Genomic DNA, 19,665 nt, shown 5'->3' with positions numbered 1-19,665 from the left:
GAACTCTCTTGGCAAGTAGTGTGCTCTGCAGCTTATCATGAGATACTCTACTTCAGGCGAGCAAAATCTAGAGACTTCCTGAGATTTCATGCACCAGCTGTTATTTACAAATATACACAGACCCCCCCCCCCCCCTCGTGTGCTGCTCTATCTAGCCGGTGCAGCGCATATCCCGCCAGCTGAATGTTTTCCATGTCGTCATTCAGCCACGATTCGGTGAAACATAAGATATTACAGTTTTTGATGTCCCGTTGGTAGGATATTCATCTGAAGTACATTCTGTGCGTCCTGCTTGTTGAAAAAAAAATCTTAGTCTAATCCGAGGTAAGTGATCGCTGTCCTGATATCCAGAAGCTCTTTTTTGCGGTAAGATACGGTGGTAGAAGCATTATGTACAAATAAGCTAAAAATAACATGAGCAAAAACACATAATAACACAATTGGTTCGGCGTCCGTAAAACTGCTGCCATTTCTTCCTTTGTGTTTGAAATTCCCTCCTCTCCTGAAGGACCTTCCAGATAAAAATGTTTGTAGTCATTCAAAAATCGATGAGTGAGTCCATGCAACTTACGTGACTTGGAAGAAATGTTTTACTCCTGAACTTATTTAGGCTTGCCACAACAAAGGGGTTCAATATTTATTGACTCAAGACACTTCAGCTTTTCATTTTTAAATAATTTGTAAAAATTGTGAAAAACATAATTCCACTTTGACATTATGGAGTATTGTGTGTAGGCCAGTGAGAAAAAAAATCTAAATTTGTTCCACTTGAAATTTGGGCTATAACACAACACAATTTGGAAAAAGTCAAGGGGTGTGAATACTTTCTGAAGGCACTGTACATACAGCAAAGTCATTGTAACATTCCTTATTGTCACGCCCTGGCCTTAGTATTCTTTGTTTTCTTGATTATTTTAGTTAGGTCAGGGTGTGACATGGGGAATGTTTATGTTTTGTTAGTTTTGGGTGTTTATATGGTAAAGGGGTTATGGGGTGTAGTATATGGGTTTGTGTTGAGTGTAGATGTCTAGCGTTGTCTATGTATGTTTAGTTGTCTAGGAGAGTCTATGGTTACCTGAATGAGTTCCCAATTAGAGACAGCTGATTTCGGTTGTCTCTGATTGGGAGCCTTATTTAGGGTAGCCATAGGCTCTCATTGGTTGTGAGTAATTGTCTATGTAGAACGTTTGTAGCCTGTATGTATGTGCACAACGTTTGTAGCTTCACGGTCGTTTTGTTGTTTTGTATAGTTTGTATTAAGTGTTCGTCTTTCATTTAAATAAATTCATTATGACTGCATACCTTGACGCGTATTGGTCCGACCCATGCTTCTCCTCTTCAGACGAAGAGGAGGAGAACGATCGTGACAGAATTACTCACCATAGGACCAAGCGGCATGGAAGGCGGCAACAGGACCTACCTACACAGGATTTCTGGAGTTGGGAGGACGAATTGGAAGGAGATGGACCTTGGGATCAACCTGGAGAATATCGCCTCCCTCGTGAAGAGCTGGAGGCAGCGAAAGCCGAGAGGAGGCGATATGAGGAGGCAGCACGGAGACAAGGCTGGAAGCCCGTGAGTACAACCCAAAAATTTCTTGGGGGGGGCCTTAAAGGGAGTGTGGCGAAGTCAGGTAGGAAACCTGCGCCTACTCCCTGTACTTACCGTGGAGAGCGAGAGTACGGGCAGACACCGTGTTACGCAGTAGAGCGCACGGTGTCTCCTGTACACGTGCATAGCCCGGTTCGGTACATTCCAGCTCCACGTATCGGCCGGGCTAGACGGAGCGTTGAGCCGTATGTCATGAAGCCGGCCCAACGCATCTGGTCACCAGTGCGTCTCCTCGGGCCGGCGTACATGGCACCAGCCTTACGCATGGTGTCCCCGGTTCGCCTACATAGGCCGGTGCGGGTTATTCCACCTCCCCGCACTGGTCAGGCGACGGGGAGCGTACAACCAGGTAAGGTTGGGCAGGCTCGGCGTTCAAGGGAGCCAGTACGCCTGCACGGTCCGGTATTTCCGGCGCCACTTCCTCGCCCCAATCCAGTACCACCAGTGCCTCCTCCACGCACTAGCTATATGGTGCGTGTCTCCAAACCTTTACCACCAGTGTCTAAACCACGCACCAAGCCTCCTGTGTGTCCCCAGAGTCCTGTGCGTCCTGTTGCTGCTCCCCGCACTAGCCCTGAGATGCGTGTCCCCAGTCCGGTGCCACCAGTCCCGGCACCACGCACCAGGCCTACAGTGCGCCTCAGCCGGCAGGAGTCTGCCGTCTGCACAGCGTTGACTGAACTGCTCGTCTCCCCAGCGCCATCTGAGCCATCCGTCTCCCCAGCGCCATCTGAGCCATCCGTCTGCAATGAGCCTGCAAAGCCGCCCGTCTGCCATGAGCCTGCAAAGCCGCCCGTCTGCCATGAGCCCACTGAGCCGTCCGCCAGACAGGAGCCGCTAGAGCCGCCAGCCAGACAGGAGCCGCTAGAGCCGCCAGCCAGACAGGAGCCGCTAGAGCCGTCCGTCAGACAGGATCTGCCAGAGCCGCCAACCAGACAGGATCTGCCAGAGCCGCCAACCAGACAGGATCTGCCAGAGCCGCCAACCAGACAGGAGCAGCCAGATCAGTCAGCTAGCCATGAGCAGCCAGATCAGTCAGCTAGCCATGAGCAGCCAGATCCGTCAGCTAGCCATGAGCAGCCAGATCCGTCAGCTAGCCATGAGCAGCCAGATCCGTCAGCTAGCCATGAGCAGCCAGATCCGTCAGCTAGCCATGAGCAGCCAGATCCGTCAGCTAGCCATGAGCAGCCAGATCCGTCAGCCAGCCATGAGCAGCCAGATCCGTCAGCCAGCCATGAGCAGCCAGATCCGTCAGCCAGCCATGAGCAGCCAGATCCGTCAGCCAGCCATGAGCAGCCAGATCAGTCAGCCAGCCATGAGCAGCCAGATCAGTCAGCCAGCCATGAGCAGCCAGATCCGTTAGCCAGCCATGAGCAGCCAGATCTGTCAGCCAGCCATGGGCCGTCCCTCAGTCCGGAGCTGCAGTCCCTCAGTCCGGAGCTGCAGTCCCTCAGTCCGGAGCTGCCATTCCTCAGTCCGGAGCTGCCATTCCTCAGTCCGGAGCTGCCATTCCTCAGTCCGGAGCTGCCATTCCTCAGTCCGGAGCTGCCCCTTACCCTGGTGCTGCCCCTTACCCTGGTGCTGCCCCTTACCCTGGGCTGCCCCCCCGTGCGCCCCTTACCCTGGTACTGCCCCTTACCCTGGTACTGCCCCTTACCCTGGTACTGCCCCTGACCCTGGTACTGCCCCTTACCCTGGTACTGGCCCTTAGTCCGGAGCTGTCCCTTAATGCAATGGGATTAATGTGGAGAGGGGTCATTTTGAAGAGGCTAAGGAGGTGGTTAGGGACTGTGGTGAAGTGGGGACCACGACCAGAGCCGGAGCCGCCACCGTGGAGGGAAGCCCACCCAGACCCTCCCCTAGACTGTGTATGGTGCGCCCGGAGTTCGCGCCTCAAGGGGGGGGGTTATGTCACGCCCTGGCCTTAGTATTCTTTGTTTTCTTGATTATTTTAGTTAGGTCAGGGTGTGACATGGGGAATGTTTATGTTTTGTTAGTTTTGGGTGTTTATATGGTAAAGGGGTTATGGGGTGTAGTATATGGGTTTGTGTTGAGTGTAGATGTCTAGCGTTGTCTATGTATGTTTAGTTGTCTAGGAGAGTCTATGGTTACCTGAATGAGTTCCCAATTAGAGACAGCTGATTTCGGTTGTCTCTGATTGGGAGCCTTATTTAGGGTAGCCATAGGCTCTCATTGGTTGTGAGTAATTGTCTATGTAGAACGTTTGTAGCCTGTATGTATGTGCACAACGTTTGTAGCTTCACGGTCGTGTTGTTGTTTTTTTAGTTTTTTTTAAGTGTTTCGTGTTTATTTTTGTCATCTTTATAATAAAAGAAGATGGCTTATTTTCCAACTGCTGCTTTTGGTCCGTCAATCCGCCACACGATCGTGACAGAATTACTCACCATAGGACCAAGCGGCATGGAAGGCGGCAACAGGACCTACCTACACAGGATTTCTGGAGTTGGGAGGACGAATTGGAAGGAGATGGACCTTGGGATCAACCTGGAGAATATCGCCTCCCTCGTGAAGAGCTGGAGGCAGCGAAAGCCGAGAGGAGGCGATATGAGGAGGCAGCACGGAGACAAGGCTGGAAGCCCGTGAGTACAACCCAAAAATTTCTTGGGGGGGGCCTTAAAGGGAGTGTGGCGAAGTCAGGTAGGAAACCTGCGCCTACTCCCTGTACTTACCGTGGAGAGCGAGAGTACGGGCAGACACCGTGTTACGCAGTAGAGCGCACGGTGTCTCCTGTACACGTGCATAGCCCGGTTCGGTACATTCCAGCTCCACGTATCGGCCGGGCTAGACGGAGCGTTGAGCCGTATGTCATGAAGCCGGCCCAACGCATCTGGTCACCAGTGCGTCTCCTCGGGCCGGCGTACATGGCACCAGCCTTACGCATGGTGTCCCCGGTTCGCCTACATAGGCCGGTGCGGGTTATTCCACCTCCCCGCACTGGTCAGGCGACGGGGAGCGTACAACCAGGTAAGGTTGGGCAGGCTCGGCGTTCAAGGGAGCCAGTACGCCTGCACGGTCCGGTATTTCCGGCGCCACTTCCTCGCCCCAATCCAGTACCACCAGTGCCTCCTCCACGCACTAGCTATATGGTGCGTGTCTCCAGCCCTTTACCACCAGTGTCTAAACCACGCACCAAGCCTCCTGTGTGTCCCCAGAGTCCTGTGCGTCCTGTTGCTGCTCCCCGCACTAGCCCTGAGATGCGTGTCCCCAGCCCGGTGCCACCAGTCCCGGCACCACGCACCAGGCCTACAGTGCGCCTCAGCCGGCAGGAGTCTGCCGTCTGCACAGCGTTGACTGAACTGCTCGTCTCCCCAGCGCCATCTGAGCCATCCGTCTCCCCAGCGCCATCTGAGCCATCCGTCTGCAATGAGCCTGCAAAGCCGCCCGTCTGCCATGAGCCTGCAAAGCCGCCCGTCTGCCATGAGCCCACTGAGCCGTCCGCCAGACAGGAGCCGCTAGAGCCGCCAGCCAGACAGGAGCCGCTAGAGCCGTCCAGCCAGACAGGAGCCGCTAGAGCCGTCCGTCCAGACAGGATCTGCCAGAGCCGCCAACCAGACAGGATCTGCCAGAGCCGCCAACCAGACAGGATCTGCCAGAGCCGCCAACCAGACAGGAGCAGCCAGATCAGTCAGCTAGCCATGAGCAGCCAGATCCGTCAGCTAGCCATGAGCAGCCAGATCCGTCAGCTAGCCATGAGCAGCCAGATCCGTCAGCTAGCCATGAGCAGCCAGATCCGTCAGCTAGCCATGAGCAGCCAGATCCGTCAGCTAGCCATGAGCAGCCAGATCCGTCAGCTAGCCATGAGCAGCCAGATCCGTCAGCTAGCCATGAGCAGCCAGATCCGTCAGCCAGCCATGAGCAGCCAGATCCGTCAGCCAGCCATGAGCAGCCAGATCCGTCAGCCAGCCATGAGCAGCCAGATCAGTCAGCCAGCCATGAGCAGCCAGATCAGTCAGCCAGCCATGAGCAGCCAGATCAGTCAGCCAGCCATGAGCAGCCAGATCAGTCAGCCAGCCATGAGCAGCCAGATCCGTTAGCCAGCCATGAGCAGCCAGATCTGTCAGTCCGGAGCCATGGGCCGTCCCTCAGTCCGGAGCTGCAGTCCCTCAGTCCGGAGCTGCCATTCCTCAGTCCGGAGCTGCCATTCCTCAGTCCGGAGCTGCCATTCCTCAGTCCGGAGCTGCCCCTTACCCTGGTGCTGCCCCTTACCCTGGTGCTGCCCCTTACCCTGGTGCTGCCCCTTACCCTGGTACTGCCCCTTACCCTGGTACTGCCCCTTACCCTGGTACTGCCCCTGACCCTGGTACTGCCCCTTACCCTGGTACTGGCCCTTAGTCCGGAGCTGTCCCTTAATGCAATGGGATTAATGTGGAGAGGGGTCATTTTGAAGAGGCTAAGGAGGTGGTTAGGGACTGTGGTGAAGTGGGGACCACGACCAGAGCCGGAGCCGCCACCGTGGAGGGAAGCCCACCCAGACCCTCCCCTAGACTGTGTATGGTGCGCCCGGAGTTCGCGCCTCAAGGGGGGGGGTTATGTCACGCCCTGGCCTTAGTATTCTTTGTTTTCTTGATTATTTTAGTTAGGTCAGGGTGTGACATGGGGAATGTTTATGTTTTGTTAGTTTTGGGTGTTTATATGGTAAAGGGGTTATGGAGTGTAGTATATGGGTTTGTGTTGAGTGTAGATGTCTAGCGTTGTCTATGTATGTTTAGTTGTCTAGGAGAGTCTATGGTTACCTGAATGAGTTCCCAATTAGAGACAGCTGATTTCGGTTGTCTCTGATTGGGAGCCTTATTTAGGGTAGCCATAGGCTCTCATTGGTTGTGAGTAATTGTCTATGTAGAACGTTTGTAGCCTGTATGTATGTGCACAACGTTTGTAGCTTCACGGTCGTTTTGTTGTTTTGTTATTTTGTTTAAGTGTTTCGTGTTTATTGTTTGTCATCTTTTAAAATAAAAGAAGATGGCTTATTTTCCAACTGCTGCATTTTGGTCCGTCAATCCGCCACACGATCGTGACAGAATTACTCACCATAGGACCAAGCGGCATGGAAGGCGGCAACAGGACCTACCTACACAGGATTTCTGGAGTTGGGAGGACGAATTGGAAGGAGATGGACCTTGGGATCAACCTGGAGAATATCGCCTCCCTCGTGAAGAGCTGGAGGCAGCGAAAGCCGAGAGGAGGCGATATGAGGAGGCAGCACGGAGACAAGGCTGGAAGCCCGTGAGTACAACCCAAAAATTTCTTGGGGGGGGCCTTAAAGGGAGTGTGGCGAAGTCAGGTAGGAAACCTGCGCCTACTCCCTGTACTTACCGTGGAGAGCGAGAGTACGGGCAGACACCGTGTTACGCAGTAGAGCGCACGGTGTCTCCTGTACGCGTGCATAGCCCGGTTCGGTACATTCCAGCTCCACGTATCGGCCGGGCTAGACTGAGCGTTGAGCCGTATGTCATGAAGCCGGCCCAACGCATCTGGTCACCAGTGCGTCTCCTCGGGCCGGCGTACATGGCACCAGCCTTACGCATGGTGTTCCCGGTTCGCCTACATAGGCCGGTGCGGGTTATTCCACCTCCCCGCACTGGTCAGGCGACGGGGAGCGTACAACCAGGTAAGGTTGGGCAGGCTCGGCGTTCAAGGGAGCCAGTACGCCTGCACGGTCCGGTATTTCCGGCGCCACCTCCTCGCCCCAATCCAGTACCACCAGTGCCTCCTCCACGCACTAGCTATATGGTGCGTGTCTCCAGCCCTTTACCACCAGTGTCTAAACCACGCACCAAGCCTCCTGTGTGTCCCCAGAGTCCTGTGCGTCCTGTTGCTGCTCCCCGCACTAGACCTGAGATGCGTGTCCCCAGCCCGGTGCCACCAGTCCCGGCACCACGCACCAGGCCTACAGTGCGCCTCAGCCGGCAGGAGTCTGCCGTCTGCACAGCGTTGACTGAACTGCTCGTCTCCCCAGCGCCATCTGAGCCATCCGTCTCCCCAGCGCCATCTGAGCCATCCGTCTGCAATGAGCCTGCAAAGCCGCCCGTCTGCCATGAGCCTGCAAAGCCGCCCGTCTGCCATGAGCCCACTGAGCCGTCCGCCAGACAGGAGCCGCTAGAGCCGCCAGCCAGACAGGAGCCGCTAGAGCCGTCCGTCAGACAGGATCTGCCAGAGCCGCCAACCAGACAGGATCTGCCAGAGCCGCCAACCAGACAGGATCTGCCAGAGCCGCCAACCAGACAGGAGCAGCCAGATCAGTCAGCTAGCCATGAGCAGCCAGATCCGTCAGCTAGCCATGAGCAGCCAGATCCGTCAGCTAGCCATGAGCAGCCAGATCCGTCAGCTAGCCATGAGCAGCCAGATCCGTCAGCTAGCCATGAGCAGCCAGATCCGTCAGCTAGCCATGAGCAGCCAGATCCGTCAGCTAGCCATGAGCAGCCAGATCCGTCAGCTAGCCATGAGCAGCCAGATCCGTCAGCTAGCCATGAGCAGCCAGATCCGTCAGCCAGCCATGAGCAGCCAGATCCGTCAGCCAGCCATGAGCAGCCAGATCAGTCAGCCAGCCATGAGCAGCCAGATCAGTCAGCCAGCCATGAGCAGCCAGATCAGTCAGCCAGCCATGAGCAGCCAGATCAGTCAGCCAGCCATGAGCAGCCAGATCCGTTAGCCAGCCATGAGCAGCCAGATCTGTCAGCCAGCCATGGGCCGTCCCTCAGTCCGGAGCTGCAGTCCCTCAGTCCGGAGCTGCCATTCCTCAGTCCGGAGCTGCCATTCCTCAGTCCGGAGCTGCCATTCCTCAGTCCGGAGCTGCCCCTTACCCTGGTGCTGCCCCTTACCCTGGTGCTGCCCCTTACCCTGGTGCTGCCCCTTACCCTGGTACTGCCCCTTACCCTGGTACTGCCCCTTACCCTGGTACTGCCCCTGACCCTGGTACTGCCCCTTACCCTGGTACTGGCCCTTAGTCCGGAGCTGTCCCTTAATGCAATGGGATTAATGTGGAGAGGGGTCATTTTGAAGAGGCTAAGGAGGTGGTTAGGGACTGTGGTGAAGTGGGGACCACGACCAGAGCCGGAGCCGCCACCGTGGAGGGAAGCCCACCCAGACCCTCCCCTAGACTGTGTATGGTGCGCCCGGAGTTCGCGCCTCAAGGGGGGGGTTATGTCACGCCCTGGCCTTAGTATTCTTTGTTTTCTTGATTATTTTAGTTAGGTCAGGGTGTGACATGGGGAATGTTTATGTTTTGTTAGTTTTGGGTGTTTATATGGTAAAGGGGTTATGGAGTGTAGTATATGGGTTTGTGTTGAGTGTAGATGTCTAGCGTTGTCTATGTATGTTTAGTTGTCTAGGAGAGTCTATGGTTACCTGAATGAGTTCCCAATTAGAGACAGCTGATTTCGGTTGTCTCTGATTGGGAGCCTTATTTAGGGTAGCCATAGGCTCTCATTGGTTGTGAGTAATTGTCTATGTAGAACGTTTGTAGCCTGTATGTATGTGCACAACGTTTGTAGCTTCACGGTCGTTTTGTTGTTTTGTTATTTTGTTTAAGTGTTTCGTGTTTATTGTTTGTCATCTTTTAAAATAAAAGAAGATGGCTTATTTTCCAACTGCTGCATTTTGGTCCGTCAATCCGCCACACGATCGTGACACTTATAGCCAGATGTATAATCATCACATACAAGAGTGATGGACAAACAATTCATTTTGAGGATTATCCAGTTTGATTTTATTATTAAAATATTAGAAAACAGATCTGTAACGATCCTCTTCCTGTGAATAACTGGACCAAAGCGCATCGTGAGACGTGTTCATGATATTTTATTAAAATCAGAACACTAGAACAAAAAATAACAAAGAGGAAAACGAACAGTTCTGTAAGGAAACTAACAATACAGAAAACAACTACCCACAAAACACAGGTGGGAAAAGAATACCTAAGTATGGTTCTCAATCAGAGACAACGATAGACAGCTGCCTCTGATTGAGAACCACACCTGGCCAAACACACAGAAATAGAAAACATAGAACACAAAACATAGAATGCCCAGAAGATCACAAATTCAATTCTGAGCCCAGAGGTGAAATTCCCTGGACTCTTATGATAGGTTTATGTACTTCTTTCTATACAGTGTGCATATTGCCCTCAGTAGTCCTGGGTAATACTAGAAGCATTAACACTCAATTGATATGCCAATGGTGTTTAATAGTATGGCTTAACTGCAATACTGAATTAAAAATAGCGGTTTCTCAGGTAACCCAGTTTCTTAAGGTTAGTGTAGAGCTCGGCAGAAAAAGTAAAATGCTATGGATCAGATATAAAATATAGTATGCTGTTGTGATGCAATTCCAAAATGTTCCTGGATTCTTTTGACAAGGGTGTCAGTAAAATGGAAACAGTGTTGGCAGTGTAGCGCGACTTTCTCTTTGGTAACACATAATGAACTCAACCTATGGGCAGGCCTGGAGACAGTGTAGCGCGACTATCTCTTTGGTAACACATAATGAACTCAACCTATGGGCAGGCCTGGAGACAGTGTAGCACGACTATCTCTTTGGTAACACATAATGAACTCAACCTATGGGCAGGCCTGGAGACAGTGTAGCACGACTATCTCTTTGGTAACACATAATGAACTCAACCTATGGGCAGGCCCAGAGACAGTGTAGCGCGACTATCTCTTTGGTAACACATAATGAACTCAACCTATGGGCAGGCCTGGAGACAGTGTAGCGCGACTATCTCTTTGGTAACACATAATGAACTCAACCTATGGGCAGGCCTGGAGACAGTGTAGCACGACTATCTCTTTGGTAACACATAATGAACTCAACCTATGGGCAGGCCTGGAGACAGTGTAGCACGACTATCTCTTTGGAACACATAATGAACTCAACCTATGGGCAGGCCCGGAGACAGTGTAGCGCGACTATCTCTTTGGTAACACATAATGAACTCAACCTATGGGCAGGCCTGGAGACAGTGTAGCGCGATTATCTCTTTGGTAACACATAATGAACTCAACCTATGGGCAGGCCTGGAGACAGTGTAGCGCGATTATCTCTTTGGTAACACATAATGAACTCAACCTATGGGCAGGCCCGGAGACAGTGTAGCGCGACTATCTCTTTGGTAACACATAATGAACTCAACCTATGGGCAGGCCTGGAGACAGTGTAGCACGACTATCTCTTTGGTAACACATAATGAACTCAACCTATGGGCAGGCCCGGAGACAGTGTAGCACGACTATCTCTTTGGTAACACATAATGAACTCAACCTATGGGCAGGCCCGGAGACAGTGTAGCACGACTATCTCTTTGGTAACACATAATGAACTCAACCTATGGGCAGGCCCGGAGACAGTGTAGCACGACTATCTCTTTGGTAACACATAATGAACTCAACCTATGGGCAGGCCTGGAGACAGTGTAGCACGACTATCTCTTTGGTAACACATAATGAACTCAACCTATGGGCAGGCCTGGAGACAGTGAATGCCTTCAATGTGGTACTCTGTCTGATGCAAAATTCTGAGCTTTTGTGAAAGACGAGGTAAGATATGGAAGGAGTGTATTTCATTAGAAATGTGTTTGAAACATTGCAGAGCTCACCCTGGTATAGTAATTGTAACATCCCGCACAACGCAAGTGATGTGGTTGTGCAGAGGAAAGATTCAGCTGTGAAGAATAAACAACTGAAATGGATCACGGTATTGTCAGGGATAAAGAAGCCAGGGCCAACCCCACATGCAGAGAAGGACCCATGGAGCTACGACCACTTGATAAGTAGGTGTTTTTAATTCTGGTTCAGCTTGATAGAGTAGCCCAGGCCAATCAATGGAGCACAGAACAAAACCAAGCACAGGTAAATCCACCACTGGCCGCCTCATTGAGGTTGAGATTTCAAACTTTGTGATGAGGTCCAGAGTTTCAACTGTCACATCAGCACTTTGCTCTGGACTAACCAGCACAAACTGCTTTGTTAACAGCTGTCTTGGGAGGTGCAACTCTCAACTCTTACTTCATTGACCTCTGACTGCGAGGTTTAATTAACTCTGCAGTCCTAACGGGTGTCTCCAAAGAGTTCTTCCAATTTTTATGTGGGGAGTTCTTGACAGACAGATTCACTTGAACCTAATTGGTTTTGGCACGCTTGCCTATTAGCGATCATCTGATTGGCATCAGATAACAAAGTGACTTAGTCTTTTGAGTGATTCAGATCTATCTCTGGGCCTACAATACGTCTTCACATGCCAAGTCATACTGCTGCTCAATTTCAGAATGCATTGTTACGTCCTCCGAGGCACATTTCAATCACTTTGCGGTTGATGGCCTATGTGAAGGAGTCTTTAACCTATACTGGATGTAGGGTCAGGCTATAATCTAACATTTATAGATGCATTTTCCTACTTTGTATCTTTTGAGGAGACCGACATCCTTACAGACACTGATATGGACAGTGTACAAGTGGACGTAGACAAAATGCCTCGCTCTACCTGAGTTTTCTACCAAATAGGCTGGGTAAATACCTTTTGTGTTTGTCCAAATCCCTCTCTTTGGGTATCTTGAAATGCACTTCAATTAAAATGTTCATTATTGATTCAAATATGATTTTGTTTGGGTACGGTTGGCTTTTGTGCAAAAATAAACCCATCACTCACTGAACTCCCACGAGTGCTCCTGCTGTCTTTTCTGCTCACAGACACTTTGTGAATGATCACTCAGCAACGTAATTACCTAAATCCTGAAAGCGTTCCACTAACGAGACAAATAACTTTTTGAAACTTTGATTCACAGCAACTGTCCCTCAAACCACGCAGGGGAAGTAATAAAGTAAGGAAGCAGTTTAAAAGTTGGGATGTTCTGGTAGAAGGACGTGTCTGACAGAATCTGTCTGTAGGATGGTCGTCCGTAAAGCAGAGTGGAGTGAGCGGACCTCCCTGGAGGCTGCTGCTATCTGCTGTCCGACGAGGTCTACTGAGAGGATAAGGCAACACTGCCTGGTGATGCCTCCCTGCACGCCTCCCCCGGGATGCCCTGTGAACAGCCTGTCACAAGTACTGAGCACCCAGGCTCCAACTCACAAATGTCTCACTTCCATTTACACCAGCCTTTAATATGCATACATTCCATCGTTTTCACAAGATGTCGTGTTTTCTCTTTTGGCTATTTTCAGAAAGTTGACACCTATAGCTCACCACCAGGCTGGCATCAACCATTATATTTTGGTGGGATGATGAGAAAACCTTACCATGGAAACCGATTAAACAGGGTGCATCATTTAATTTTCATTCACCCATGTTTACCTGTCTACAAATAGTTTTGCCAGAATATGTGCCTGTTATAGTATGTCTTTGACACTAAACCATAGATTTCACTGGCACATACAGTAATGATTGATTCAGGTGTACTGCTGAAATTGTGCTTTAGCTGGGTAAAACAACAACATAAATCTAACTCCCAAGCGATCAGATCTTGCCTCCAGTATATGACCAGTGAATTGCTTAATAAGGAAAGATGTGAAAACTACCAGATGCCCTAGTAACAGTCTCAAACCCCCATCATATCCACAGCCAGGGCCCAATTAGGGCAGCTTTAGTGACAGGTCCTGCATTACTGGGCTCCACAGAGGAAAAAGAGACCTCCTGGACTGTGTTTATCTCCATTGTCAATTCTTGCTTCCCTGACACCATTAAAAATAGCCTTTGATGGTCTATTAATAAGAGCCAAAACAACATAAGCTGCCTGGCCAATACATGTTCAATTAGGATTATCCAGAGGAATAATTTATGGGAGTTTGGAGTTCATATCTGAGTGAAGCTTGTCAAACTGCAGAAACTTCCATAAGGCTTTTAGGGGTTCAAATGTGCAATTAACTCAAGCGACAGCGAGGAGAACAATGCACCTACCCAGGTCATCCTCCCCCTAAAGCTTTTCCATTATTTTAACAAGCAAAACAGCATATTGTGTTAATAGATTTTTTTCCCCAGTCCTCTGGAGTTAGAGTTTCCTGTTGTCAGTCTTCCTGATTATTAAGGAAGACAATTTGAATTAGAGACACTACATTAGTATTCACAATATGTTCCCCAGTAAAACAATGTCTATTCCCCACAATGTCGCACCTTCGACTCACCCCTTACCTCATCTTAAATGTTCACAATACAGCCTTTAATTCCCAAATGACTCTCCCTGTTTATAAGATACAACCCTCTGTAAAAGCAACACAACTTTGTGTAATCTTGTTGTGAACCTTTGGAAGTTGTTAGTCCTAACATGTGTTAAGAACGTTTGGTTTAGTCAACAATACGCATATAAACATACTATTTGGAAACTTTATCTAAAATTGTATTTTTACATTCAGGGAGGTATAGAGAAAATTAATGTATAGCATAGCTGGTGAATAAACCCAGAAAAATGTTGGAATCTCTCCAATAAGGCTTTCATTTTGTATGATGTTAGCAGTTTCTCCGTATGTCGTTATTCATACAATGACTCATCTATAGTTTACCTAGCTTCATACTGGGAACCAACCCACTGTCAAATACAATTAGATCACCACAATTCCTTTGAATTAATAAAAGACTCATGGAGAAGGCTTTGACACTAGCACATCTTACTGTGGTGATGAAACGTGTCTATCGCTCCACTTGTTGTTCAAGCAGATAAGAGGTTTGGAGAGGGGAGAAGATCAATCTGAGTGGTATAAACTGGTTCCCAATGTTGGGAAGATGCCTGAACCATGAATCATCAGAACACAATGCTGCGTTTAGTTGAGGGACAAGGCCGTCCAGTGGGCCTTCAGGAAGCCTGCATGCAACCGCGTCACCTGTAATGCTCCTGCCTCATCCTTCACAAGACAACATTCAACAACATGTGTCCTGGTGATGAATCTTTGCAGTACACAAGCAAATAAAAAAGGCCATGATTAATCTTCCGTTTTGAAGTTGGTGAAGTGAGGTCTGCTGGAATTACAGGATACTGCGGTTTATTGCAATTCCACAGTTGCCTTCAGCTGCTGCCTACCAGTCAAAGCTCAAGACCCCTGCTGTTAGCCAAAGGCTCCTCCGAGCAGATTCCACCTCACCTCATATTATCTGCGAAAATCCAGTTAACAGCAACAACAAAAAACTCTGAGCTTGTACATGATCTACAGTTTAAAAAAGCTATTTGCTCCCAAGCCCACACTCAAAACAAAACCTGCTGTAAATTGTGTCCTGCTCTCGACTCCTCTCTACTCGACTACAAATTCCAGACAACAGACATTGGAAGCAACTGGCTGAATTCTAATTTTGCTGCCCCTGTTAAATTTGCTATTTGCTAACAGAGAGAATTGGCCCTCTATTTGAATTTAGAGTTAGAGTTGACGAACACAACCTGTTGGTTTGTGAAGGAATTCCGCTGCATATTTCCCTTACTTCAATCAACGGGCATGTTAGAGTATACCATCCTATAAACAAAAAGGGATGTGAATGTACAAACCTGCCTATTGAGACAGAAAAACAACACTTTTACCTGATTGAAGTAGTCGGAACAGATCTGCTAAAAGTCCCATTTGAAAACCTGTGAGCAGTCTAGGCTCATTTCAACTCTAGACAGCAGCTTCTCATCTAATGTATGAGAATGTACCAACCTCCCGGTAACCTCCATCTTACTGTTACTTTTCATTTAGATAGGAAAACAGATTGACCTAATGGAACCTCCAGGCTCCAGTCAGTACAAATCAATGAATTGTTTAATGGGCAAACAGAGATCACTGATACCTCTGTTAATGGTGTGTGTTGCAACAATAAGATGGAAAACAACATTGCCGGCTGAGGTGCAAGTCAATACAGCAGATAAGTGAGTAAAACAAACAAAGCGAATGTTTTACTTCCTCCCTCATCTGAGATGCAAAACCTGCCTCTGAAATTGCATAAATAAATCAGTGTCGTACTACACAAACGCATCCTTCATAACAGCCCTGCATATTGAACACTCCACCCACCAATATTTCAAGCACTTATAGCAGCTTGGTAGGTTGTAACAGATGTTCACATTATTCTCAGATTAACACAGACTGGTTCCAAAATGGCTCAGGTCCCACCTTTCTGCAGTATCTCAACTATAGCGAAATAGTCTCAGTTCTTCGGCCACACAGCGTTTGTAAGTTATATTCTTCGAGAATAGACACAATGTAACTTAAAGCAGGAACACTTTCAGACGCATGAACAACTGAATTGATCAACTCATTCAAACTTGACATAAATTATTTAAACCTTCTGGTTGTCATGTTGCCTGGTAACCTTTGTGTTAACTTGGCGCAGTCTTAAGCAATGACAACATTCTCAACTGTTGGTCTCACCATTGTGCACATGAGATGAATGTTGTTACCTGGTTCCATCGAATGCCACCTGGCTGAATTCCCTGGGGACAGTGAACAGAGGGGCTTTTAATACTTGAGCAATTCGTTGAGAGCACAGTCGATTGAAAAATGATTATGTCCCAGCATCTGCAACTTGCTGTCACCATTCAAACAGCATTACAGCAGTTGGCACGAGGACACCTTGTTTTACAGCTGTGCTTGGAACTCAGAAAGCATTGCTGTCTTTTTGTGTGCATTTGATGAACAAAATACATCTGTAGTCCTCAGAAAATTAACCAGCATATTTGATAAAACAACAACCAGCCCTGCATGTTGTAGACATTACATTTGAGTTGTGTTTTTGGTGATACATGAAGCCCTTCTAGTGCCTATTACAAATATTAAGCACAAATACATTCAAGGTAATGCGATGATGGTGGGGCAACTTTCCCAATGGGCACAGACGTCATTTCAACATCTACTCCACGTTGGTTCAACGTAATTTCATTGAAATGACATGGAAACAACATTGATTCAACCAGTGTGTGCCCAGCGGTTTAGCTCACCTAAGCAAGGTCACCCTTTCCACCAGTCAAAGGGGAGGGAGTGTTCAAACGTCTCCTAGGGACATTTCAAACTGCATTTTTGTTTAAAATGCAACACAGAGTGGACAACAAAACAGGATCCGGAGGACATCTCTCATTTCCTTCCTAATAGTAGGATGAAAGCCCAACGTACCAGCATTATAGGGCAATCATTGAGATCTGCTTTAAATGTCAAGAATAATCCGTTTGAAATGGTTTGGAGATGGTTTGGATGCTTTTGTATCTTCTAACTGAAGGACTTGTATTGCTCCCCTTTGGCTGTCCTTCCACTACAGCTTTGTCATTGTGAGTGACAGGGAAATTATTACACGGTACATAAAAGTGTCTTATCAAGACCTGAGAACAATTGCCTGCCGAAGAAGTAACTTATTTCATGGGAGGAAAGTCGCATGTGATCTCACTTCCATCACTGAACTTAAACTTGAGGAGACGTAACTCCTGAGCCCTCTGTCACCCTTTTTTCATGACACCTGCAGCTGGGGCCCTGAAATGACTCCTATGTCTTTAGCAGCTCAGGAAGTCTATTCTGCGTGAACACAGCAATCAAGAGCAGTCATTTACGTCCCAGGGTTCTCTATCAATCAACAATTCTACCTGATTACTATTGTGTTTTTTTGCATTGCATTTCAATGTGTTCTAATGTGGAGTCTCCAGCAACGGAGAATAATTTGACACAATTCTGAAGATTTCTATGGGTGTCTGCATGCAGCTGATTCTCATGTCATTTCAGTTTAAGATGCACCAAGTGTCTTTGTATTGTACATCATGCCAGTCTTCTGTTCAAGTCATCAGGACACTGACACATCATAATGGCATGACAATGGGGCTCCTTTTGCTTAAATAAGATCTACTCAAATCACTATTACTTTTCCCAGGTCTCCACAAAGCAGGCCTTGAACATTGGTTTTGAGTTGTGAATAACAAACGTTCATATTTGTATTTGAGACAGGTGGAAATAAAGGACCAATCTGAATTTTGGTGTCAGAATAATGATTATATAACACATTTGTCTGTCATGCGTCATACTTCAGGACAGGAGTGGTAAATTAAAACCCATCAAGCATTGCAGCAATATGACAGACAACCACCTCTTGAAGAGCTTAAGTGCTCAATGCAATATGTATGGAAAATATTTTCCACCAGAAGAACATGATGAGCTTTTAAGCAATGGAAAGACATTGAGAAAGTATTAGTGGTTTATGAAATGAGTTTTATAACTGAATACATTATTATGCTTATAGGGAGTGGATGTGGGGATGAATCCTTAACTGACATCCTCATGTCCACCATCCGCCAGGATGTCACTCTGGCATAAGAACAAAGGGAGCCAAGTACTAAGTGGTGACCTCTCTCAGTAACAACATGTACTAGGTGTTGACCTCTCTCAGTAACAACATGTACTAAGTGTTGGCCTCTCTCAGTAACAACATGTACTAAGTGTTGACCTCTCTCAGTAACAACATGTACTAAGTGGTGACCTCTCCCAGTAACAACATGTACTAAGTGGTGACCTCTCTCAGTAACAACATGTACTAAGTGGTGACCTCTCTCAGTAACAACATGTACTAAGTGGTGACCTCTCCCAGTAACAACATGTACTAAGTGGTGACCTCTCTCAGTAACAACATGTACTAAGTGGTGACCTCTCCCAGTAACAACATGTACTAAGTGGTGACCTCTCTCAGTAACAACATGTACTAAGTGGTGACCTCTCTCAGTAACAACATGTACTAAGTGGTGACCTCTCTCAGTAACAACATGTACTAGGTGTTGACCTCTCTCAGTAACAACATGTACTAGGTGTTGACCTCTCTCAGTAACAACATGTACTAGGTGTTGACCTCTCTCAGTAACAACATGTACTAGGTGTTGACCTCTCTCAGTAACAACATGTACTAAGTGGTGACCTCTCTCAGTAACAACATGTACTAAGTTGTGACCTCTCTCAGTAACAACATGTACTAGGTGTTGACCTCTCTCAGTAACAACATGTACTAAGTGGTGACTTCTCTCAGTAACAACACGTTCCCCGACCCCAACAGCTCTCTCATCAACCTGTACAAAAGAATGGACAAATACAGACCTAATTTCTCTGTAACACATTATTATTCTGTAAAACACATTTCCTTAATGTTTCCAGGAACATGACAATATCTCCAACCCTGAGGGAAAGGCATAGACAGTTTTACAGATGGTTCAATAGCCTTGTAACAGAGGGGATTGGTGGTGTTAAAAGGCATCCATATTAACATTCTGGCTTCTGTACATCCTTCTTTGAGGCATAGAATCTATTTTCTATTCCGTAGCTTTCTCACAGGCACAGCAGAACATACTTGTTAATGCATTATCCTGCCAACAACAATAACATGCAAGGTAGGAACATTATACACCAGGCCAACAGCCTATATTCTTGTGTTGACACACTGTCTCTTAACACCTTCTAGGTACTAAACCACTTCTTACACCTAGTTAGTACTACTGGACCATTTGGATTCGACATCGATTGGGCAATAGTTGCTGCATTCTCAAACTATATTCAGCTAAAATTAGAAAAATGAAATATTTTTAAGAAATATGTTTCATGAAATACAAGATGCATTTTCATACTGGGGAAAAAAGGTGTGCACTTTAAAAAAAATACCTTTTTAACTAATTCCAAGTCAGTTAAGAACAAATTCGTATTTACAATGACGGCCTACCCCGTCCAAACCCTAACCCGGACGACACTGGGCCAATTGCGCACCGCCCTATGGGATTCCCAATCACGGCCGGATGTGATACAGCCTGGAATCGAACCAGGGTCTGTAGTGATGCCCCTAGCACTGAGATGCAGTGCCTTGGACCACCGCACCTCACAGGAGCCCCCACTTAGAAATGTCCACTGTGCTCCGTCCACATGTACATTTCAATTGCTAATTCGTTTTTTTATTCCACAGTCTGTGGCTTCCCTTTCATTTCTCTGTGTACATGCTCAGAAGAGGAACGACAGAGAAAATATATACAAACAGAAGTCAGTGGTGTCTGGTTGCTTCTGAGGTGTATTAGCATAAGCCCATCTGATTGGAATGGAAGCCACACCACGTAGGAAGAGGCATGGGAAAGATGTG

At 47.9% G+C, this 19,665-nt stretch overlaps 1 protein-coding gene across 1 annotated transcript; it reads left to right on the top strand.

Annotated features, from left to right (window-relative positions):
* Positions 1–1,476: 1,476 nt before the first annotated feature.
* On the top strand, positions 1,477–19,009 carry LOC129833912 (small proline-rich protein 2H-like). The gene is made up of 3 exons (XM_055898738.1): positions 1,477–1,575; positions 2,149–2,717; positions 19,003–19,009. The coding sequence occupies exons 2-3, from the start codon at positions 2,191–2,193 to the stop codon at positions 19,007–19,009; spliced, it is 534 nt and encodes a 177-aa protein (XP_055754713.1). The 5' UTR covers positions 1,477–1,575; positions 2,149–2,190.
* Positions 19,010–19,665: the final 656 nt, after the last annotated feature.

Source organism: Salvelinus fontinalis, chromosome 34 (genome assembly GCF_029448725.1).
Source record: "Salvelinus fontinalis isolate EN_2023a chromosome 34, ASM2944872v1, whole genome shotgun sequence".
Lineage (NCBI taxonomy): Eukaryota > Metazoa > Chordata > Actinopteri > Salmoniformes > Salmonidae > Salvelinus > Salvelinus fontinalis.
Note: the sequence above shows the minus strand (reverse complement) of the source record. Positions and strands in the feature narration are given on the sequence as shown.